This window comes from Suricata suricatta, chromosome 9 (assembly GCF_006229205.1).
Source record: "Suricata suricatta isolate VVHF042 chromosome 9, meerkat_22Aug2017_6uvM2_HiC, whole genome shotgun sequence".
In the NCBI taxonomy this organism is placed as follows: domain Eukaryota; kingdom Metazoa; phylum Chordata; class Mammalia; order Carnivora; family Herpestidae; genus Suricata; species Suricata suricatta.
The window spans coordinates 46,584,627-46,606,016 of record NC_043708.1 but is presented as its reverse complement, the minus strand read 5'-3'; the positions used below and the strand labels follow the sequence as shown (position 1 = coordinate 46,606,016).

Sequence of the window (21,390 nt, the reverse complement as noted above, 5' to 3'; positions counted from 1 at the left end):
TCTGGGATAAATCTCTCTACCAGGCAGGTAGAGAAAAATCTCTACCATGCTGTATCCCAACATGGTACCTGGCATCTAAAAGTTGCCTAGCAAATAAATGCTGAATAAATGAACGAGTCACTTGTGTTTTGATTCTGCCAAATCCAGTCAGAGACTGTTCTCTGATTTCGATTTGAAAAGGGGCTATTAATTTCAGGGAAAGCTTTCACCTAGACTTTTAACCTTTATGGTCTTTTTAAAAAAGGAGCCATAGTGATTTCCAACGTCAGGGACTTCACTGAGCATTTCGAACATTTTGCTAGACATGGGGCTTACAACTCTTTGGTTTAACCAGCTTGAGGACCTCTTGTGTCTCAACCTGAATAAACAGATGGAAATGGAATCTGGGACCATAGTCCTTCCCCACTGCTCCCCGTCCCTGATGGCTCCACCTCCATGTGGCACGGCCTGGCCTAGGGTCTCCTTCAGAGCTTCCCTAAACAGGTTCTATGGGATTCCAGACCCATTTGGTGAACATCTGCTCCAGTGGAAACTTAACCTCCCTCGTTGTACAGGGCGTGGCCCTGAGAAAACGCACCTGCAGCTGGCTCGGGAGGCAGCCTCAGGTCCCTTCCATCCTTCCTGATCTGATTCCTCTTCCGTCTGGAGATGAATCAGAAACTTGACATCCCCAGAGCACTGACAAGAGGCGTGGACAAAACTCTCTCCGCCCCACCCGGCCCCTGACTGGTTATGGGAAATGGCCTAGTCTTGAAGAGAAGGACCCTTTCTTGAAAGGTATGGGCGCTTTTCTCCAGACTGGCTTGCTGGCCCCAAGCAGGGGGGTCCCTGTGCACTTTCTGGGGTTTGGCAGTCCTCCCAACTTGTGTCCTTCGCCCTGGAGCACAAGTACCACACGAAACCACGTGGCCCCTCCTGGGGAGGTTGCTCCTTGTCTCCAAGAGGCAATCCTGATGCAGGCATCAAATTGCATCTGATGGAGACCTCATTCCCTTCCTTCCTCCATGGCCCCCACACTTTGCCATAGGCTTCCCCAGGTGGCAATGCTTTATGTAGGCCTGTGGGGCCAAAGCTGTCAAGGTGTGAACTGCTTGATACAGGGCGGGGTTCTGTGAGATGTTGCTAAATAAACTAAGTGCCAAAAAGGTGTTAATTTTAGTGTTGATTGTGTAGTTCATAACCCTGTGGGCTGGAGATGGGTAAGTTTCAGAAAAAATTAACAACAATAAAAACAAAGAAAAAAAAGAGGGGTCAAAATAGCGGGAAGCTTATACTCTTCAGGCAGATCTCCTAGAGTTGGGACCATCAGATTTTTGCGCTATTACTACCACGATAAGAAATCTACTTTATTTCATCGCATGTGTGTGGCGTGCACACACATCCACAGATGTATGAACCCCCCTGGAAAGTAAAACTGTGCATAGCCAGCCACAGGCATGGGTGACCGGCTTCCCCAGCACAGCCTGGGCGGGAACGGTGGGGGACACTGGGCGCCCCGAGCGAGCTGCAGGAACCCCGAGGCGGGAGCCCGCGCGGGGGAGGAGGGCGGGCCGGGCGCTCGCGGGGGTGACTCGGGCTCCTAGGCCGGGCTCCCCGAGGCGGCTCCGCAGACGGCGCTGCGCCGAGATGGACGCGCGGGGCTGCGTGGCCGCCTGGTGGGACATGGTGGCGAGGAACCTGCGGTGAGTGCGGCCGCCCGCGGCCCGGCGCCCAGTCGTCCTCCGCCCCCGAGCTCCGGGGATGGGCAGGGCGCATCGGGCCCTAGGCGGTTCCCCGGGTGTGGGAGGGGACTCGGGGACCCCCTGAGCTCTGCGAGCCCCGGGCCCCCTTTGGACCGCGTTATCCTTCGCCTGAACGCCTATTCCCACCGGCGTGCCTCTAAGGGTTTGTTTTTTTCAGGAGCTTACATCCCCTTGGAATTTCTGAAACAGAGATTTCCAGATAGATGACTCAGATTCCTCTACCAACCTCTTACCTGCTTTGACTATAGTGCTAAAATTCCGGGCGGAATTTAAGAAGACCAATAATGGTGACATTACTAATCTACCTTGGACTCTTAGATGGCATCCTCTTAGGTCAAAGCCTGTGCGGCCAGAAGAGGATCGGAAGGCCAGCTCTCCCAGGGGAACTCTCCCCAATGTGCTTAAAGAACATCCCTCCATGATGCTAAAAATGTATAGTGCGTTGAAACCATACCTGTGCCAAGTTCTTAACATCCTTTAACTCTGAAATGAATCTGTATCCGTGGGCTTGAAAATTTTCTTTCTCCTATTTTAAATCCTTGGCTTAAACAGTAGTGTTGAACTACCTGAACTGACCAGCAATATTTTGCCAGTCTCATTTGCATTGAAGCCAGGTGATGGCTGGGGATCTTGTTTGGTTTTGTCGGGTGGGAAGGTATTGATGTTTTGTTCACCTTTTTTCTTTATATTCCTTTGTTTTGTTTATTGCTGATAACAAAATATCCAAGAGTCACATCTAGACACCAGGGACTTCACTTTGGAATGTGTGAGTGATGGAGACAAAAACCCGTCTTCTCTCTTCTATTCCTTCTGTAGCTCAGGCCCCAGCAGAGAGCAGCTCTACCCTGGGTCAGCAGTCTAGACCCTCACTGACCATTCGTCAGAATATCCTGACTGACTGCACTTTTCAACTTCACATTCATGGGCCTTAGCTCCTTGACATGGTTGTTCTGAAAAAGCTGTTTTTTTTTCTGCTTTATCTTTCATGCTCTCTCTAGAGTTGACGGTTGATTATTTAGCATTTATTTGGCAGAGAACCAAAGCTGCAGTTCATGCTTTTAGAGAACAACCCACTTTGTTGAAAATGGAGTGGGACATGGGGAATTGGGGACCCTCTCTTACTTGCCTTACTAATTACTAAAAAATAAGCCTCAGGAGATGCTTCCTGAAAGAATAAGATACAGGCACATTTCATCATCTCTACTGCTCTAATTTAAGACCTGCTGGGCAGAAGCACAGAACATCCAGCATCCTGGATCCTTTTGTTTCTTGGAGCCAAGTTAGTTTAGATCTGCAAGCATTCACGGAGGGTTGGCCGTTCATCTATAACTGCTAGTCGCAAGGGATCTATTGTGATGTGTTGTGTGACTCAAGGAGAACATTTAATGAGAAGATATTTTCAGTGATTATTTTTTAATGCCTTGGGGATCTGTTTATTTTGCAAAAATTTCATAAGGTGTAGTTGCTACTTAAGACAGATGGGCCCAGGAGAGTAAAGCTTCATTTGGTTTTCTTCAAACTAGAAAAATGGGGAATGTGCTCAGGAAAGAAGCTGAGGGAAGCCAATAGGCTATTTCCCTCTCTGTTGCTCCCCATTCACCCCAAGTTTTCACTTTTCTGCATAGTTTACGAACACTGCCCCTCCCCCCCCAAACAGGCTGATAGAGTCATTCTTTCCACAGTACTGGCCATCACCTCCCTGTTGGGCACCCTTTGGGCCTGGGCACAAAGCAGTAGATAAAGCCGGCACAAATCCTTGCTCTTGTGAAGCTCACATTGATTAGTTTTCAATTATAATTCAGAAAAGAGAATGAAGCCCTTCGCCTCTACCCCAAAGCTACCAATATGCATCGCTTCCTTCTCCCTTAGGAGAGAAATCCACTTGCAGGAAAGTTCTGGGACCTGAGCTAGACCGGGAGCCCTGGAAAAGCAGCACTGGCCGCCATGTGGTCCTTGTCAGTGCGAACACAGGACTGACAGTGGGAAAACAACCAGAGAACAATTACGGGTCAAACGGAGGCCCAGTTATAATTAGTGGGAGGGGCGAAAATGGAGAAAGGTCACTGTAGGAAGGTCTATCTGAGAGGCTTCAACAAAGAAGAAACACTTGAGTGGATTGACGGAAGGGGAAGAGTTGATGGGGAGGCAAGAAAGGAGGAGGACACAGATATACCTTAGGTGCTTGGTGATCAATCCATGTTGGCTGAATGAATGGGTACATGGGATGCATGTATGGCGTGTCTTACTGTTTGGAATAGCTGTCTTGCCAAATGGGGTCAGAGCTGGGCTTCCCAAAGCGGAGGCCTCTGAGCGTGGACATGAATGATTTGCCCTGCAGCAACTCCGGTTCCAAGGTAAGAATGATCCCTTTAGGTTCTGTGGCCCCTGCGGGAAGCTGTGCAGTTACAGCCACATCTGATCAAAGGACAGGCAAAAGAACACCAAAGCATCAAGGTGGCTGTTTGATGTGGCTGGCCGTTAGCGGGGATTGGGCTGAAACTGCATCCTCCACTCAAATAAGGTCTGCTAGCTACTGGTGACTTTTGATCCCCCACTGATCTCGGGGAAGTCAAATTGACAACCCCTAGTTAAAAGAAGTTGCTGTGCATTATTGATGCTCCGAGGGATCCGGTCACTCTGTTCTCTTCCCGCAGCGATTCTCACAGAAGTGCCTTGAGCTATTTGAGAGAAGGGTCCTGTATGAATTATTCTTTAAAAACAGAAACATATTTCCCTCCACTGCCTCTGCTTCCCAAGCACCCTGCTACTTTCAAAAGATAACTTAGTGGGAAACTAACAGGGAGGGTAGTGTGAGTTCAGAGTCAGGAGAAAGCAAGCCTGAGCCAGCCAACTGGAAGGAAGCACAAGAATTCAGCCTGTGTTCCGTTCTGCCTATTTGGGCTTGATCTGGGGGTCAAAGCAGCTTCTCTGGGTGTTGGCTTCCTATCTCTAAAATCAGAACAATAATGTCCTCTCCTTCCTACCTCCTTCGCAGAGGCTATTTTAAAGTATTATGAAACAGTCATGTTCATTTTCTCCTTGCTGATTTTAGGCAGTTGCTTATGCCTGCTACTTGGAGGGCTACCCATTACACTTAGCCCACGTCTCTTTTCCACTCCCTACAGAAGTGCTGGAAATTCATTGGCGCCGTATGATCTTCTTCCCTTCATGCCTCTTCCAAACATATAAGCACTCAGAATTTTTGGTATTAACACTTGAGGGAGAAATTCCTTTTAGAGGACTTTCTTTGATGGTGCTGGGGTCAGAAGGCTCCTGAGAATATAGGAACAGGAAGGGAGAAGAGTGTGAGAGGAAGAACGGACCCTAAGACGGGCCAAGGATGCAGAAGGCGAGAAGGGGGTGCTGAAACAGCTTCCTTAAGGACTGAATTTTGTTGTCAGAAGCCAGTCTTATTCTCCAGGTTCATTTGTGCCTGCCTGTATAGCAAGCAGCATTCACCGGGACTGTGACAGCTCATTGGAGATATTCATAGAACTCTGGGACCACACAGACCTAGGTACACATGGCTCGGCCATTCATCGGCTCTGTGGCATTGGGGAGCTTACTTAAACTTTTCAGTCTCCTCATTTGCAACCTACAGGTAACAACAGCCATCTTTAAAAATGCTCTGGTCTAGCAGAGAGATCAGGGTGGGAGAAGACAGTGCGTCCAAAATGCCTTCCAGTTCCACACACCTCTAGATTTGATTACACTGAGCAGTCTTTTGCTGAAAGAGCAAAAGAGATTTCCTTAATGGAAAATGTAGATAAAAACTGGAAGCAGGAAGTGGTGACACTGACTTCCTGTGTCCCTCGTTTCTCAAAGGCAGGAGACATTCAACCTTCCTAAGAGATGTGGCTCGAGACAGAGGTGGCATTAGTGGACCCCTCATGGACAAGTCCTAACTAACTTGTCTGCTCGTGGCTCTGGTTTGGGTGGTTTGTGTCATGGGAACAGACAGTAGAATAAACAAGATGTGCATGGCCTTCTGTGTCCCATTTCCTGCCCAGGCCCCCGCCCTGATACAGCAGCAACCTCCAGGTACTCCCCGGCTTCCCACCCTACTCCTCATAGTCACTCTTACCTGGGATGTCACATCAGAAGTGGGGATCTTTTTTTCACTGGCTCATTTCGTCCTAAGATCCAGCCAGAATCCTGAGGATCTGATGGTTTTTCATGCACTGCTTTAGAGTAATCATAGTTAACACATACAGCACTAAATTATGGTGATTAAAAACTGTGGCACCTGTAAATAGTCTGAATCCTATTTCCTGATGACTTTGGGGTCCAGCCTTGGTCTTCTTTAGGGATGCACTGAGGGAACAAGCCTGACCATGGTGCATTCATGCCCCCCTCTTCTGTTCTGTGAAACCTGGGCTTTTTCAGCAGCTGGTTGGAGCCTTGATTTATTGCCTTCCTTTCCTATTCTCCCGTAGTGCCCAGTCCTGATCCGTCCTAATGACACCATCCTGTAGAGCATTTGGCTTTAATGCCAAGTCACCTGTAATTCCCAGTGTCAGTCTCTGAAATTTTATTTGGTTGTTAAGAGAAAAACCAAATCAAGACAAAACTTGGACTGATTTTGAATATCTTGTTGTTGTTTCACAATATCTTGCAGATCTATTCCACATTTCTGTTCAACACTCGGAAGAAAAATTGCTGCTATGTACAACAGCTTTACTAGTAAACCATTAAAAGAACACATTTTTCCTCCTTTGATGAACATGCTAATATTTTTAAATTTTTGTAAGTATATATCTTTCATTAATTTGCTCATATATATTTTCCCAAATAAAGAACTCACTGCCCTTAAAGTTGTGACAATGAAAAAGGCATGTCAGCTATAAAATTGTAGCTAGAGGGGTGCCTGGGTGGCTCAATCAGTTAAGCATCTGATTTCAACTCAGGTTGTGATCTCATGGTTCATGGTTTCAAGTCCTGTGTCAGGCTCCACGCTGACAGTGTGGAGCCTGCTTGGGGTTCTCTCTCTCCCTCTTTCTCTGCTCCTCCCTCACTTGCACTTTCTCTCTCTCTCAAAAAAATAAAATTATGGCTAGATTTCAATGGTCTGAACCCTGTGTAACACTGGCTTTGGGGTCTAGCATGAATCCTTGCCAACTGCTGAGGGGAGATGGATAGAAAAGCATGGCCTTGTTGGGGGAGGGGGTTTCAGTTCAGGAACTCAGTCTTTGAATTAGCTGTTCATATGGATTCCTTACTGCTTGGTGTATTCTCTACTTTCTTGCTCCTTCATTTTACCTGTATCCCTTGAAAGAGAGAAAGCAGAGAGCTGGGGCTGGGGAGACATTGATGTGAGGAATCGGTTTTCCCATGGTTTTTCTACCGAGTGCTGTTAATCAATGGAACACTATACAATGTAACAACACGCAGTCTTTCCGCACACAGGCAAGGCTCTCACCTGTTTGTCCCCACAGGGATGTTGATTCTGGCCATCTCATGGTTTATGACTAATGATTAGATTTTATTTAGTGGAAACAGTAACACTTGACATAGGTAGCAGAATACTCATTCCTTTCTTCTAGACCCTCTTACCTTTTTAGGGGAATGGTCTCCTTTGTTTACAGCTTGAGACTAGGCTAAGGATTGAATAAATTCTATTATGGCCTATCACACTGGTGCTATTTTAAAATCTCACTTTAGGGATTTTTGTTTTGTTTTTGTTTTGACACCTCTGCTGTGGGCTAGTCCTCGTTTATAAAGTAAAATACTTTGCTAGGAATTTCCTATAGTAGCTTGCAACTTAGAAACCATGTTAACCATGAGACTAATTATTTTTTTTATTGTAATTAAAAGACATGGAATTTGATGTGAGGTGTTGATAATGAATTCTGCTTTCTAGTCAAAGCACCCTTTCTTGTGGATTTAAAGAAACCAGAGTTAAAAATTGCTCACACAGTGAACTTCTATATCAGAGTTGAACCTGGGGTGATTCTGGGAATCTGGTGAGTGCACTGAGGGACATGGGCTGCTTCCGGGATGTGGTTTTCACGTTACAAGGGCATGGGGGAGCAGCGGGGTTAGCCACCCATGGAGAGGTTGGGGTTACTTGCTGTTCCATATACCTTCCCTTCGTATTGATATTCGACCTACCTGAATTTGCTTCTCAGTAACTTTACCTCGGAGTGCAAAGTCTTTTGGGTGTTGCCCTGTGCATTGGCTCTTCCACCAGGCCTGAAGGACCTGGCCCCGCTTCACTCTTCTTCCTTATTCCACACCAGCCTTCCCAGAACTGCTAGTGTCCTTGCACATCAAGCCACACTCTCACGGTATATGCTCTGCTGACAACACGTCTCTTTGCCCCTCCTTTCACCCAGCTTACTTCCTACTCATCTTCAGGGTCTCCATTTCAATGGTAGTTTGGTAATTCTTGGCGAAGCCCTGCCTCATCTCCTATTTTAGGCACAGGTGACCATCTGTGCTTGTCCTGTTTCTCATCCGGTAATTCAATCAGTGTTTGTGAGATTATTTGGTTAATGTCAGTCTTCTTTACAAGACCGTAACTTTCGTAGGTGACTTGTTGGTGGGTTTTCACTGCTTAGTACAGTGCTTGGCACAGAAGACACTCAACTGTCAAAATCATGAGCAGTCTATTGCCTTTTTCGCTATGCTAATGTCAATATATGTTTTCTGTTTGGTTCTACTGCTTGTTCTTGGCTGCCAGTTTTCCATGTCCTGTTTTATGCTTCCTTTTCCTGAGTTCCAACATGTGTTCCTAGAATGTGTAGAAACCAACATGGGTTCACAGAACTTCTTCCTAATCTGCACCGTACGGTCCAGCTAATTGTGCTGGAATTTGAAAATCTTCTTATTTTTTGCTCTTGCCCTCGTGTATGGAGGCGGCAGTGGTGCCTGTCCTCTCAGTACTGGGTTTGATGTCAGACTTTCTGCCCTTAAATGGTTGAGATGACTGAAGATTTATCATGACGTGGCCAATTCTCCAAGTCCCCTTGTGACATGTCCTGTGGCAGGATTTGTGTCCTCAGGGTTCACTCACTGGCTTAACAGGGAGGAGGAGCTGGCACTCTGGCAGGTGTTTAAAATCACAAGGTCACTGGTTTCTTGAGTAGAATAGCTTCAGTTCACATTAAAGTTCTTTTCTCCTACCTAAACTGGTTTCCCTTTAAATACTTTCAACTTGTTTCTTCAGTCAAACAAATAGCAGGTGACAAATAGCTATTGTCTTTTACTTGTTTCTACCCAATGGACTTCATTTCAATGGACAGCACCTAAGAATTGCAGTCTTGGAAGATTAATAGGTGTAGGCATCAGAAGAACTAAAACAGTAAATGGTTAAAAGAGATTGTTTCTGTGCATGAGGGAGGTGAGGTGGAGAAGTAGTGGATTTCACTGTAAGATGTTTATGGTACTGTATTTTAACTTTTACCATGTGTATATAGTAGTCAGAAATATCTATACATAAATATGTAATATATATTTATACATAGATAAACATGTAACTATATGTCTCTGACGGAAGGAGGGTTTCAGACTTTGGCTACAAAAGCCCATTCCCTCTGCACATGTTTGTTAGAACCTTTCCTTGCTCTTCAGGCACACGGTTCCCAGCTGCCGGGGTGAGGACGCTAAGGGAAAGGACCGCTGCTGGTACGAAGCAGCCCTTCATGATGGCAATCCAATTATTGTATATCTTCATGGCAGTGCGGAACACAGGTCAGTGCCTTTGCTTGGGTTTTTTGTTTGTTTGTTTTTAGAGAGAGAGAGGGAGCATTTCAGGCCCATGGGGGAATAAGAGGCTGAGCTCAGTTTTCAACTCGGTAAGCATGTCTCCATATAGTCTTTCCTCCTTTGTTGAAATTTGAGGGTGTTCTGTCAATAGGCTTCTCTTAAAAAAAACCCTACATATTCTATATGTAGACTAAAGTAGATCTTTAACTGAAAGGGAGACTAACTTCCAAAATTTGGATACCAATTTCAAAGAAGGCAGTGGTTCCTTCACTCCCAGAGTGTCTGAAATGATGGACAGAGCCCATGGCTGACTGGAAAGGGAACAGGCATGAGATATGGGGAAAAGGAGAGCAATTTCCATATCAATGGTCTTCTCACAGAAGTACATGGAGATTCTTTGATTTAGCATGCATCCTATTAATCGAATGCATGGACTCCCTAAGAGACATCATCTGGAATTCTGACCATTGGTACTGGGGACCATCTGACTGGGTCTAGTCTAGCATACCTCAGCCCACCCGCTGTTCCATCCTTGCTTTGTAACAAAGAATGCCTCCCTGAAGTCCTGCTCCCCTTTGATGTGCTGCCAGAGCCTTCAGTGGGCCTGTCATTGGTGATGATTATCAGCTGTGACTGCATCGCTTTGGGTTGGAGGAGGGGTGACATGCCTCAGAAACCTACAGACCCAGCTCTGTCTCTGTAGGGACATTGCACACTAAGTGACAAGCTTTGGAATCTGCCCCTGGGCTCCGTTGCCCGTGTCTTTCTCACTGTCTTTTTCCGTCTTGATGGCTTTCTCAAGAGTTGCCTTTGCACCAAGGGCTTTCAGGAGATGTCCCTTTTAGAGAGATATTTACAGGGATTTCCCATGAAATTCAACATCTTTGACATTGTTTAACATTGTTCTGATTGGGCAAGCTTTGCATGGCGCTACAATGTATATATTTAAAAGATCATTTGGCCCACACATTGATGTCTGCCCCTCTGTGTGAATCTGCTGTTATCCCAGATTTACTGGCTCTGGGATTAGCCCCAGCTTCCTCCTGTCCCCTGGCAGAAGCCTCAACTTGTTACAGCAGTACTGAGCCAGAAGGAGGCCAAATGGGAGGTTACCAGAACTTTGTTGAAAACAGTGGTTCTGTACTTGGGACCCAGAGAAACCCTGGAGGGTCCATGAACCTCCTCCACAAAATTGTACAGAACATTTTAAGTGTGGATCTATTTTTCTGGAAAATGGGCCCATAGCTTTAATATAATGTTTTAAGGGCTCCAAGATCCACGAAAGTTGAAGACACTTGGCTCTAAAACAAATTTCAAATGGTTTTGAAAAGAACCCTCTGCCATTTGAATCGTCTTTGTTTCCCTTTTATTACTGTGTTTAACAGAGAGTAGATGATATGGTTACTTGGGGGGAAATATATTTCTTGTACCTTCAGGGCTGGAAGTCTCTCTCCTTCATTTCATCGTGTACTTCCTGGCACAGTGAACAGGGTACGGGCACATCTTAGTTTAGCAGACATGGCCATCTCATCCTTTGTTCTGAAAAGCCACTTTCCAGAACTGATTTTCCTTTAGTTTCTAAAAGCATTCTTAGAAGTAAGTTTTGCTGTGTAGCAGTGAAAGGAGGTGATTTACCAGTAATTTATCGCGTGCCTCTTTTGAGAAGCCCTGGCATCTGGGCCTCCTGTGCCCGGAGAGAGGAACACCGCAGCAGTGGGGAGCCTTCCGTCACTCACCCTGACATATCCAAGTGGGCTATGCCACCAAAAACCATTTCCCTTTCTCCTAGTTATTTATTTCTCTAACCTGAAAAAGAAAGGCATGAGATCAGATGCCAGAACCATGATAGTGATTTTTATTGAATTTGTCACTGTAATTCCTAATTCTTGCTTTTTTTTTTTTCCCCATGTCCTCCACAGGGCAGCTTCTCACAGACTTAAGCTTGTACAGGTAGGTCTGAAGGGGCTTCAAGGTACCAATTTTATGTCTTTATTTATTCTCTTCTGGGCTACAGCCATAGATCTTTCTCAGCTCTCAGCATGGATATCTACTGAGATCTCCTGAGAGTTTGGGTCTGGGGTTCAAAGTCCCACACGTGGATTTCTCTTCCTGCAGTCACCACGGGGGATGAAAACAGAAATGAGCATCTCTGAGAACGAAAATACTTTCATAAATATATTACCTTCATCACCAGATGGAGTTGAAGACCTGTTTGATGTGATTTTTCTGAGGGCTGTGGGGGAGGGTTGAAAAAGTATATTGAATGTGAAAGTTACTCCTACGGGAAATTCCCTTCCCCCTTTTTTCCTTTTGGTTTTAGAGGATAAAGACATAGAATGTCTGCCTATAAAAGTCATTCAGGGGGCACCTGGGTGGCTCAGTTGGTTAAGTGTCCAACTTTGGCCCAGGTCATGATCTCACAGTTTCTGCGTTTGACCCCATGTCAGGCTCTGTGCTGACAGCTCGGAGCCTGGAGTCTGCTTCAGATTCTGTGTCTCCCTCTCTGTCTCTTTCTCTCTCTCAAATATAAACAAACACTTAAAAAAAAAGTCATTCAGGCTCTGGCTTCAGTCCCATGAAGGGTTTTGCAAGTGGGATGGCGGCCATACCGCTCTTCTTGCTAGCCTCCTACGTGACTAGTTAGTGGGGCGCTGCCCCCACATTTCCAAGCGTGAGGGAGAAGGCTTTCCAATCAGCCATATCTGACTCACGGCTGGTGGGGCGGCTATCTGTTCATCTCCTCCCACACCCCGACTGGGTCACCTCTCCCTCCGGTGACCAGGCTGCTTGTCTAGTTATTGGGTACAGGACCTGATCCCTCCTCCCACATGCCAGCTCTCACCTCAGAGCCCTTTCCTGGTGTGCCAGCATTAGGGGGGCCCAGTATGGCCAAGCGCCCCCTTCATCCTCCCTCCCTGGTTCGGACAGGAGACTCTGCTCTGGTCTAGTCTTTCTCTTCACTGCCTTCTCAGACCGACTCTTGCGGAGGAGTGTGGGCTGGATGCAGTTCTGGGATGATAACGTCTATTAATGTTTAGGTTTGCTTCCTACCCTGCACCTCACTCTCCACACTTCCTAGGCTGGATGGTGGTGAAGCTAATGTCCATGAGGACATAGGTTTTTTTCTTCTCTCACTCTTGGCAAAGCTGAATTGTATCTCCTCTGTGTGCACAGGAAGGAAAAGAGTCATAGGTGTAGGTGTGAAAAGTAGCCAGGTCATGCTGGTGGTAGCTGGGGTGGGAGGAAAAGGTCTGGTGACTTCTTCCCCCGCCGACCCTTGGATGCCTTGTGCCACGGTCACCACTTCCCAGACTGACCAAACATTGTAGCCCTTCATTCTCTTCTTTGAATAGATGATTTCCTTTAAAGATTAAATCTTGGGGTACCTAGGTGGCTCCGTCAGTTAAATGTCTGACTCATGATTTGGGCCCAGTCATGATCTCATGGTTCATGAGTTTGAGCCTGTGTCAGGCTCTGAGCTGACAGTATGGAGCCTGCTTAGGACTCTGTTTCTGTCCTCTCTGCCCACCCCCACTCATGTATGTGCTATCTCTTGCTCTTCAAAATACATAAACTAAAAAAAAAAAATTAAATCTTTACTGTAAGTTATCATTATTCTTGCCTTCCTTCCTTCCCTCCCTCTTTCTCATTAATTCATTCACCCATTCATTCATCGCTTCAGTCATTCAACATGGCTGCTTTCATAAATTGGCAATCCCACTTTATAATCTTTTCTCTTTATATAAAGTTTTTATATAACTATAATTGCATCTGTATGTAATTTTACGTTGTGCTATGACTTAATACTATGTTGTAAACATCCTTCCATGTTTTCCCATAGTTATCATACTTACTAATTTAAAAGGTGACTATTCTCCATTTATAGACAATTGTTTATTTACTTAACTATTCCACTGTTGTTAGATACATTATCTAATTATAAAGTCAGTATGTCCCCTGCTAAAATCATTTAAATAATATTGATAGAGAAAACTTTAAGCCTTTAGTTTATTCTTCTTTTGGAATTATTTTCCTAGAGATAAATTCTTATGAGTAAAATGTTACTGTTCTTGAGTTGTTTCATCAGTGGTCTTTCAATTTGTAGTGAACACATGAATACTCCAATTTCCCCAGATGCCCAACTGCTTTGTGTCTTGGATAACTATTTTGGAGATGTCAAAAAGTTTTATTTGGTTTCTCATTATTGGTTAGATTTCTATTTAAAGATTCCTAGTGAGATTCAGCTCCCTACGTCTACACTGTGGCAGAGGAAGTGCAGTGTTGGACAGAAGCAGACCCAGGTGTGAATCCTGGTTTGCCTCCAGCCATTTGGGTGACCAAGAACTAGTTACTTAAACCCTATCGGACTTTCTTTATCTATAAAATGGGGATAATACCTACCTTTTAGGGACTATTTTGAGGATTAAAGAAAATGTATCTGCACAGTAAATTTTTGTCCCTTTTTTTCCTTCTCTTTGTCTTTCATTGTAATTCATTTCATTTGAAATTATGTTTTCATATTCCTTCCTCATTTATCCACACGGGGCTTGGCAGTAGTTTCATGGAATTGGGTGATCTGTTTATTTTTGACAGATATTAACTCTTTGTTCATATTTAGTATAAATATCTTCCCATTATTTAACTCCTCTGCTACAGCAGTAGACCTTCTGTTCTCAAGGGAATTCTTGAAACAGACATTTACTATGTACCAAAAATACTTTAATACATCATTTCACGTAATCTTCCAACAATCCTGAAGGCAGCCACTAGTGTTTTTCACTTTTCAGAATAATATTTACATATCCAGATGTTTCGTGGCTTGCTCAAGGTCACAGGGCGAGTGAGGGGCACAGCCAGGGTGTGAGCAGGCTGTCTGACCCTCCTCTTCCCCCTCCTTTTCCGTTGGGTCTGACCTTCTGACATTTGAAGTCAGACAGCAGATTTCATCTATTTCCTGCCTGTGAAACCATCACAACTAGGTTTATGCAAGTGTTGAGGAGGTTATACCACCTTTTGTGTTTACACCTTCTGACAACAGCTCCTTTGTCATCTAGGTGCTGAGTGATGGTGGCTTTCATGTCCTGTCTGTGGACTACAGAGGTATGGGTTAAGAACAGTAAATAAAGACTTTTCAATAAACAGGACGGGTTTTGATGGCCCTGGTTTTGGAGGTAGTGATTCTGTGCTTGCCTTTCCTTACTGCCAGGGTTCGGGGACTCCACGGGAAGGCCCACAGAGGAGGGGCTGACTGCAGATGCTATTTGTGTCTATGAGTGGACCAAGGCGAGAAGTGGTACCACTCCTGTGTGTCTCTGGGGCCACTCTCTGGGTACAGGGTAAGTGGGATCTGAAGACGGTGGGTCCTTGGGACTTCGGTGTCCTATCAGAGGCACCAGTGAGCAGAGGAAGGAGCACTGAACTAGGAGAGGGGCTCTGGTTTCTCATTTCCCACACGTGGCTAGAGACATTGTCATCTTAATGTGCCTGTTTGTAATGCATGGAAGGGTGTAGCTGTATGGTTATGACACTGAAGCCCATTCCAGAACTCTCCTTGAGAGTTTTAAAGAAAAGGATTCTTAATTTAGGGCCAGTGGAACTCCTTGAAATCTTGTGCAAAATTTTGTGTCTGTGTTCTACCAGAGGGTCCAGAGCTTTCATCAGATGCTCATATTGGATGCTGAATTTTGTACTGTTTACTTGGATGTTAAGTTACTGCCTCACATATGTACTAATTTTCATTGCTTTGCAGAGTTGCAACCAATGCTGCAAGAGTACTAGAAGAGAAAGGTAACATAAAATGATCACACATCATTTCTTGGCTTGGGGTAGTAAAATAGAAATAGCCTGTGGACTACTGGGCATGCTCAGAGCAGAGATACCTAAAGCACCCCGAGCTCAGACAGTTCCTGATAGTGTAATAGGCTTTCTTTTCTCTATTTAATATAAAATAATAGTTGCTTTTCAAGATCATGAAATTAAAAATAAATGGGAAGAGATAAAATTACTTTGAAAAAGCCCTCATTGTGAAGTAAATGTTACTATGGAGTAATTTGGATTATAGGGGAGGAAAAAAATACATTATGACATAACAAGCAGGACTTGCTTGCTGCAGCCCTTCTCCATCACGTTTATGTCAGTTTCCCAGAGTACTCCGAGAGCTGCCTGTATCAGAATCCCTGGAGGTGCTTGTTATAAGCACATGGTTCCTGGATCTAGCTGTTTGCATGCATTAGAATCTCTGTGAATAGGACAAGGTGATTTTGATTACATTAAAAGCACGTGCTCTCCTGCATTATATCTTAAACCTAACCTGTCACTACAGGTCAGGTTGAGTTACATAAACATTTTAAAGCAAGTCACCTGGTATACCAGTCTTAATTAGTTATGGAAATAAAGCAGACATTATTTCCTGCTCTTCTAAGCTCTCATAACTCCCTGCACACACTTTCTGCACAGTGCTGAGGATGCTGTATTTATCTGACCTAAATTCTCACATGAATGAATACTTCACTTCTTAGATAATGCAATGACCTTAGAACACTTTAATTCCATTTGCATTCCTGACTTATGAACTCTTGCTATCATGTATGTTAATTTTCTCTACATTACATACTCCATAAGACATTATTATTCTTATGTTATAAAGTCAGTATTTAGATTTGCCCTCTTCTTTGCTTTTTACTATTTTTAGCATTTCTGTGCTTTCATTTGGGATTTTTGTTCTGCCTGTCTGATGAAGAATTCTTTCAGTTTTGTCCTGAATATATCCTTATCTTATCTTCATTTTTGAAGGATATTTCCATTGGGAATACTTGGTTGGTAGTTATTTTATTTCAACACTTTGGAGACATCATCCATTTTGTTCTGGCTTTCACTATTCCACTGGGAAGTCAGCTTCCAGTCTTACTGCTGCTCCTTAATTTGAAGATAATGTTTACTTTTTCTTCTAATTTTGAGATTCTTTTTATGTTTGTTTTTCAGCATTTTTACCGTGATTTTCCCAGGTGTAGGTTTCTTAGTACTTATCCTGTTTGGGGTTCATAGTACCTCTGAACTCTGGTTTGATGTTCATTCATTTTGGCAAATTCTTCATTATATCTTCAAGTATTGTGCCTACCCCATTTTTCACCTTCTTTTCCCCTGGGACTTTAATTATATGTATTTCTTTGATCTGTTTCCATGTTCTGTATGTTTCCAATATTCTTTTCTGGGATTTCCAGACATTTTTCTATTTGTGCTTTAGTTCATTTTGATTAAAATTTTTTTAATGTTTATTAATTTTTGAGAGACACAGAGAGACAAAGTATGAGAGGGGGAGAAGAAAGAGAGGGAGATGCAGAATCTGAAGCAGGCTCTAAGCTCTGAGCTTGCAGCACAGAGCCTGATGCAGGACTCAAAATCATGAACTTCAAGATCATGACGTAAGCTGAGTCATACACTTAACTGACTGAGACACCCAGGCACCCCTATGCTCCAGTTTAAATATTTTCTTTTGACATATTACACAGCTTCACTATGTAATATCAAATTTAATTAAATATTAAAATTTTAACAAATATTTTACTATATTATAGTTTATTTACAAGTTATTTTAAGGTCCATATATCATGATGCCAATGTCTAGTTCTTTGTTGATCTGTTTCTATTATCCGTTGTTGTTATTGTTGTTGCTTGTATTTTTGGCCTCTTTATGTTTCTGTTTTTGTGTGTTGTATGCCTAGTTATTTTCTAGGAAATGCAAGACATTGTTTATGGAAATTGTAGAGATAATTTGAGGGACTAGGGATAATATTCCAGAAAAAAGTTACTTTTCTTCTGAAAGGCAGTTAAAATAGAAGGGAGCTCACCTTAATCCAATTAGAAATTGAGCAGATTTGAAGCTGGGCTTCAGTCTTTATGACAGCTGGTCTCTTTCTAGTTTGCCACTATCCCCAGGGTATAGTCCTTTGAAGTCCCAACAAAAAGTCTGAAAAATTTACTTGAGCCCTCCTTCTTGTCAGATTCTGACTCTAAGTTTTGTCATTTTGGTCCTGTGGGAATGCTGAAAGTTCCCTCTAGATCTAAGCCTATAAAAGCAGTCACCAGTGTTGCTTTCGAAGTTTCAACTGCTTTGAGGGGAAAAGCAGCTCGGACTCTTGTGGCTATTTTTCTTTTGTTATTGGCTCTCAAAATCTCACTGATTTAATAGCCCTGAAATGCCCTTCAAACATGTGCATATACATATACACATGTATATACATATATACGTATACATACAAAGTCCTCCCTTATCCATAGGAGATAGGGGATATATTCCAAGACCTACAATGGATGCCTGAAACCACAGATAATACCAAACCCTATATATAATATGTTTTTCCTATATGTATATACTTATAATAAGGTTTAAATTTTTAAAAATGTTTTTTACTTATTTTTGAGAGACAGAGAGAGAGAGAGCATGAGCAGGGGAGGGTCAGAGAGAGAGGGAGACACAGAATCCGAAGCAGCCTCCAGGCTCTGAGCTAGCTGTTAGCACAGAGGCCGACGCGGGGATCAATCCCACGAACTGTGAGATCATGACCTGAGCTGAAGCTGGAAGCTGGACGGTTAACCAACTGAGCCACCCAGGCGCTCGGGTTTAAATTTTTTTTAATGTTTACTTATTTTTGAGGGAGAGAGAGAGAGAGAGAGAGAGAAAGAGAGAGAGAATGAATGAATATGTGGGGCATGGAGAAGGGGCAGAGAGAGGGAGACACAGAATCCAAAGCAGGCTGGAGCTGTCAGCACAGAGCCCAATGTGGGGCTTGGACCCACCATCCATGAGATCCTGACCTGAGTCAAAGTCAGATGCTTAACTAATTGAGCCACCCAGGTACCCCTGATAATGTTTAATTTATAAATTAGGCAGACGGCAGCTGGATGGCTCAGTCGGTTGAATATCTGAGTCTTGATTTTGGCTCAGGTCATGATCTCACAGTTTTTGAGTTTAAGCCCTATGTCAGGCTGTGTGCTATCAGCACAGAGCCTGCTTGGAATTCTCTCTCTGCCCCCACCCTACTTGCACTCTCTCTCTCTCTCAAAATATAAATTAGGCACAGTAAGCAATTAATAATAACACATTAACATAGGGGCTCCTGGGTGGCTCAGTCAGTTGAGCGACCGATCTCAGCTCAGGTGATGATCTCATAGTTTGTGGGTTTGAACCCTGTATCGGGCTCTGTGCTGACAGCTCAGAGCCTGGAACCTGCTTCAGATTCTCCCTCTCTCTCTGCTCCTCCCCTGCTTGCACTCTCTTTCTCAAAAATAAACAAACATTAAAAAAAATTTTTTAAAGGATAAAATACACATTAACATAGAACAATTATAACTGTATACTATACAACCATGGTCTCTCTTTCTTAAAATATTGTACTGTATTGAGTTCTTGTGATGATGTGAGATGATAAAATGTCTCCATGATGAGATGAAGTGAGGTGAATGATGCAGGCATTGTGATGTAGTGTTAGGCTACTACTGACCTTCTGACAATATGACAGAAGCAGGATTATCTCCTTCTGGACCATACTTGACTGCAGGTAACTGAAACTGCAGAAAATGAAATTGTGGATAAAGGGGGACTACTGTGTACATATACAAATACATATCCCCACCTGACACACATTTTCTCATTGTTCTTAGAGGGAGCATTGGCTAAAACAACTTAGTAAGCTCCTAGTACTTTCTAAACAACAGGCTGCAGAACAATCTCTCTTCCTATAGTACTTTGCTTTCTTAAATTATCTAAGTCATAGAAAATGTGGTTTATGTTTTAGAAGAAGGTAGTGGTTTTCAACTACCATGTGCATAGAAATCTCTTGGGGTGGGGGTGCTTGTGGGGGTGCCTGGGAGGCTGTCAGTTGGGTGTCCAACTTCTGCTCAGGTCATGATCTCACGGTTTGTGAGTTTGAGCCCTGAGTTGGGCTCTGAGCTGACAGCTCAGAGCCTGGAGTCTGCTTCAGATTCTGTGTCTCCCTCTCTCTCTCTGACCCTCCCCAGCTCACAATCTGTCTCTCTCTCTCTCTCAAACAGACAAACCCAAACAACAAAAATAAAAAATAGAAAATAAAAAATTGATGAGCAATTTTTTGCCCCAAGTCAGTGAAGCATCCTACTCTTGATCTCAGTTCAGGTCTTGATCTCAGGATTGTGAGTTCAAACCCTGCACTGGGCTCCATGCTGGGTATGAAGCCTACTTAAAATAATGTGCATTCTTACCCCCACCCCTCAAGATTCTGACTGACTCAAGTCTAGTGTGGAGTCAAGGAATCTGCATTATTAATAAGGTTCACAAATAATTTTGGCACAAGTAATTCATGTATAAGACCTTAGGACTCCTTATTTAGGAAAGGTAGTATTTATATATGATAGAGAAGTTACTTCTGTTTTTAATTATTTTCAAGGATTCCCAGTTGATGCTATTATCCTGGAGGCACCATTTACCAACATGTGGGTTGCAACTATCAATTATCCCTTGTTAAAGGTGAGTCTCCGATTCATCTTCATAAGATGTCATCAAAGTGTAGGCTGTTTCCACACACTTATGCCTATTAACCATTTTATGGTATTATATTTTCTAAGTTATTCTAACCTAAGACAAGTTATTAGCCAGTTGCTATTGAAGAAGGGCACAATGGCTTTTGGAATTTCTAGTTTATTTCTTTTCTTCTAATAAATTGAGATAATGGCTTATTAAGGGCTAAGGCTCCGCCCCCCCATCTTCCATTAACTGTACCTTTTACCATGTAGTTTTTAAAATAGATTTGACTTAGGTTAGTTTATCACACTTTTTAAAGTGAAAACATGCCTCTCATACATAACTTTTAGCCCTATGATTGTCAGTCATATATTTTTATTTTATGATTTAAAAAAAAAAGTCTATAGAGAATTCAAGGAAGCTACCAAATGGTTTTACACAATATCCCAAGTAGAGAAGATAATCTTCCCAAGAAGATAAAGTTTAAAGAATTGGGCAACAAGGTGTCATTTTAAAATCTGTTATGTAGATTTTCCTAATTTCATATTTTCATTATTAATTTCATAATTCCATGCCTAATATTCAACTGCTTAGAGTCAAGCCTCCGTATAAATGTTAGCAAATGAGTAAGAGAAAGAGAAAGAGAGCAGTAGGATTTACAGAAGGGATACACGACAACATGACCCAAATTTTTAGATTGTTTAATGTTAGAAGGCATTTTAAGGACACTTTAATCTAACTGCCTACTTTGGAATTTTTTTTTTACAATAAATCATCATAGAACTTTCTGAATTTGCTTAACTATTTCTGGAGAAGGTCCAGAAGCTCATCACTTCCTGGGACAGCTAGTTCACAGAAACACATAATCTTGAAAAGAACTGTACTATAAACTTCATCTCAATATAGGAATCCCCTCAACAATAGAAGATACTGAATGCTAAATAATTTAAGTTACAATAAAACACTTTCAATTGGTTTTAGACAATTAAATATTCATTTTAAGGTAACTACTAATGAACATCTATTATATTACTCTAAGTAATTACTAATAAGTTCACCAACTTGTAGGTATAATTCAGGTACAAACTTTCCATGCACTTTTGTTTCTTTTTTGAAATTCTAAATTTGAAATTTAACATAATAGAACCCTCCTACGCTGTTGGTGGGAATGTAAACTGGTGCAGCTGCTCTGGAAAACAGTGTGGAGGTTCCTCAAAAAACTATCAGTAGAACTCCCCTATGACCCAGCAATAGCACTGCTAGGGATTTACCCAAGAGAGACGGAAGTGCTGATGCATAGGAGCACATGTACCCCAATATTCACAGCAGCACTGCCAACAATAGCCAAAACATGGAAAGAGCCTAAATGTCCATCAACTGATGAATGGATCAAAAAGATGTGGTGTATATACACAATGGAGTACTACATGGCAATGAGAAAGAATG

At 43.0% G+C, this 21,390-nt stretch overlaps 2 protein-coding genes across 11 annotated transcripts in view; one reads left to right on the top strand and one right to left on the bottom strand.

The window, feature by feature from the left end:
• Nucleotides 1-1,626: 1,626 nt before the first annotated feature.
• The window catches only part of ABHD12B (abhydrolase domain containing 12B), a 30,076-nt gene continuing 10,312 nt past the window's right edge, over nt 1,627-21,390 (top strand). The window contains exons 1-9 of the mRNA XM_029952351.1: nt 1,627-1,682; nt 6,361-6,488; nt 7,603-7,705; nt 9,315-9,434; nt 11,369-11,399; nt 14,504-14,549; nt 14,656-14,785; nt 15,199-15,236; nt 19,871-19,950. Coding sequence (XP_029808211.1) covers nt 1,627-1,682; nt 6,361-6,488; nt 7,603-7,705; nt 9,315-9,434; nt 11,369-11,399; nt 14,504-14,549; nt 14,656-14,785; nt 15,199-15,236; nt 19,871-19,950 — 732 coding nt within the window. The remainder of the gene's footprint in view (nt 1,683-6,360; nt 6,489-7,602; nt 7,706-9,314; nt 9,435-11,368; nt 11,400-14,503; nt 14,550-14,655; nt 14,786-15,198; nt 15,237-19,870; nt 19,951-21,390) is intronic.
• The window catches only part of PYGL (glycogen phosphorylase L), a 77,787-nt gene continuing 60,313 nt past the window's right edge, over nt 3,917-21,390 (bottom strand). The window contains exons 21-24 of one of the 10 annotated variants that reach the window (XR_003913445.1): nt 18,950-19,016; nt 5,827-5,926; nt 4,727-5,015; nt 3,917-4,420 (exon numbers count right to left, since the gene is read on the bottom strand). Coding sequence is in view for 7 of the 10 variants with exons in the window: in XM_029952336.1 (XP_029808196.1) it covers nt 11,617-11,682; nt 18,950-19,016 (133 nt within the window). In the remaining 3 variants the exon portion in view is untranslated. The other 9 variants (XR_003913444.1, XR_003913446.1, XM_029952337.1 and 6 more) reach the window with 9 other exon arrangements.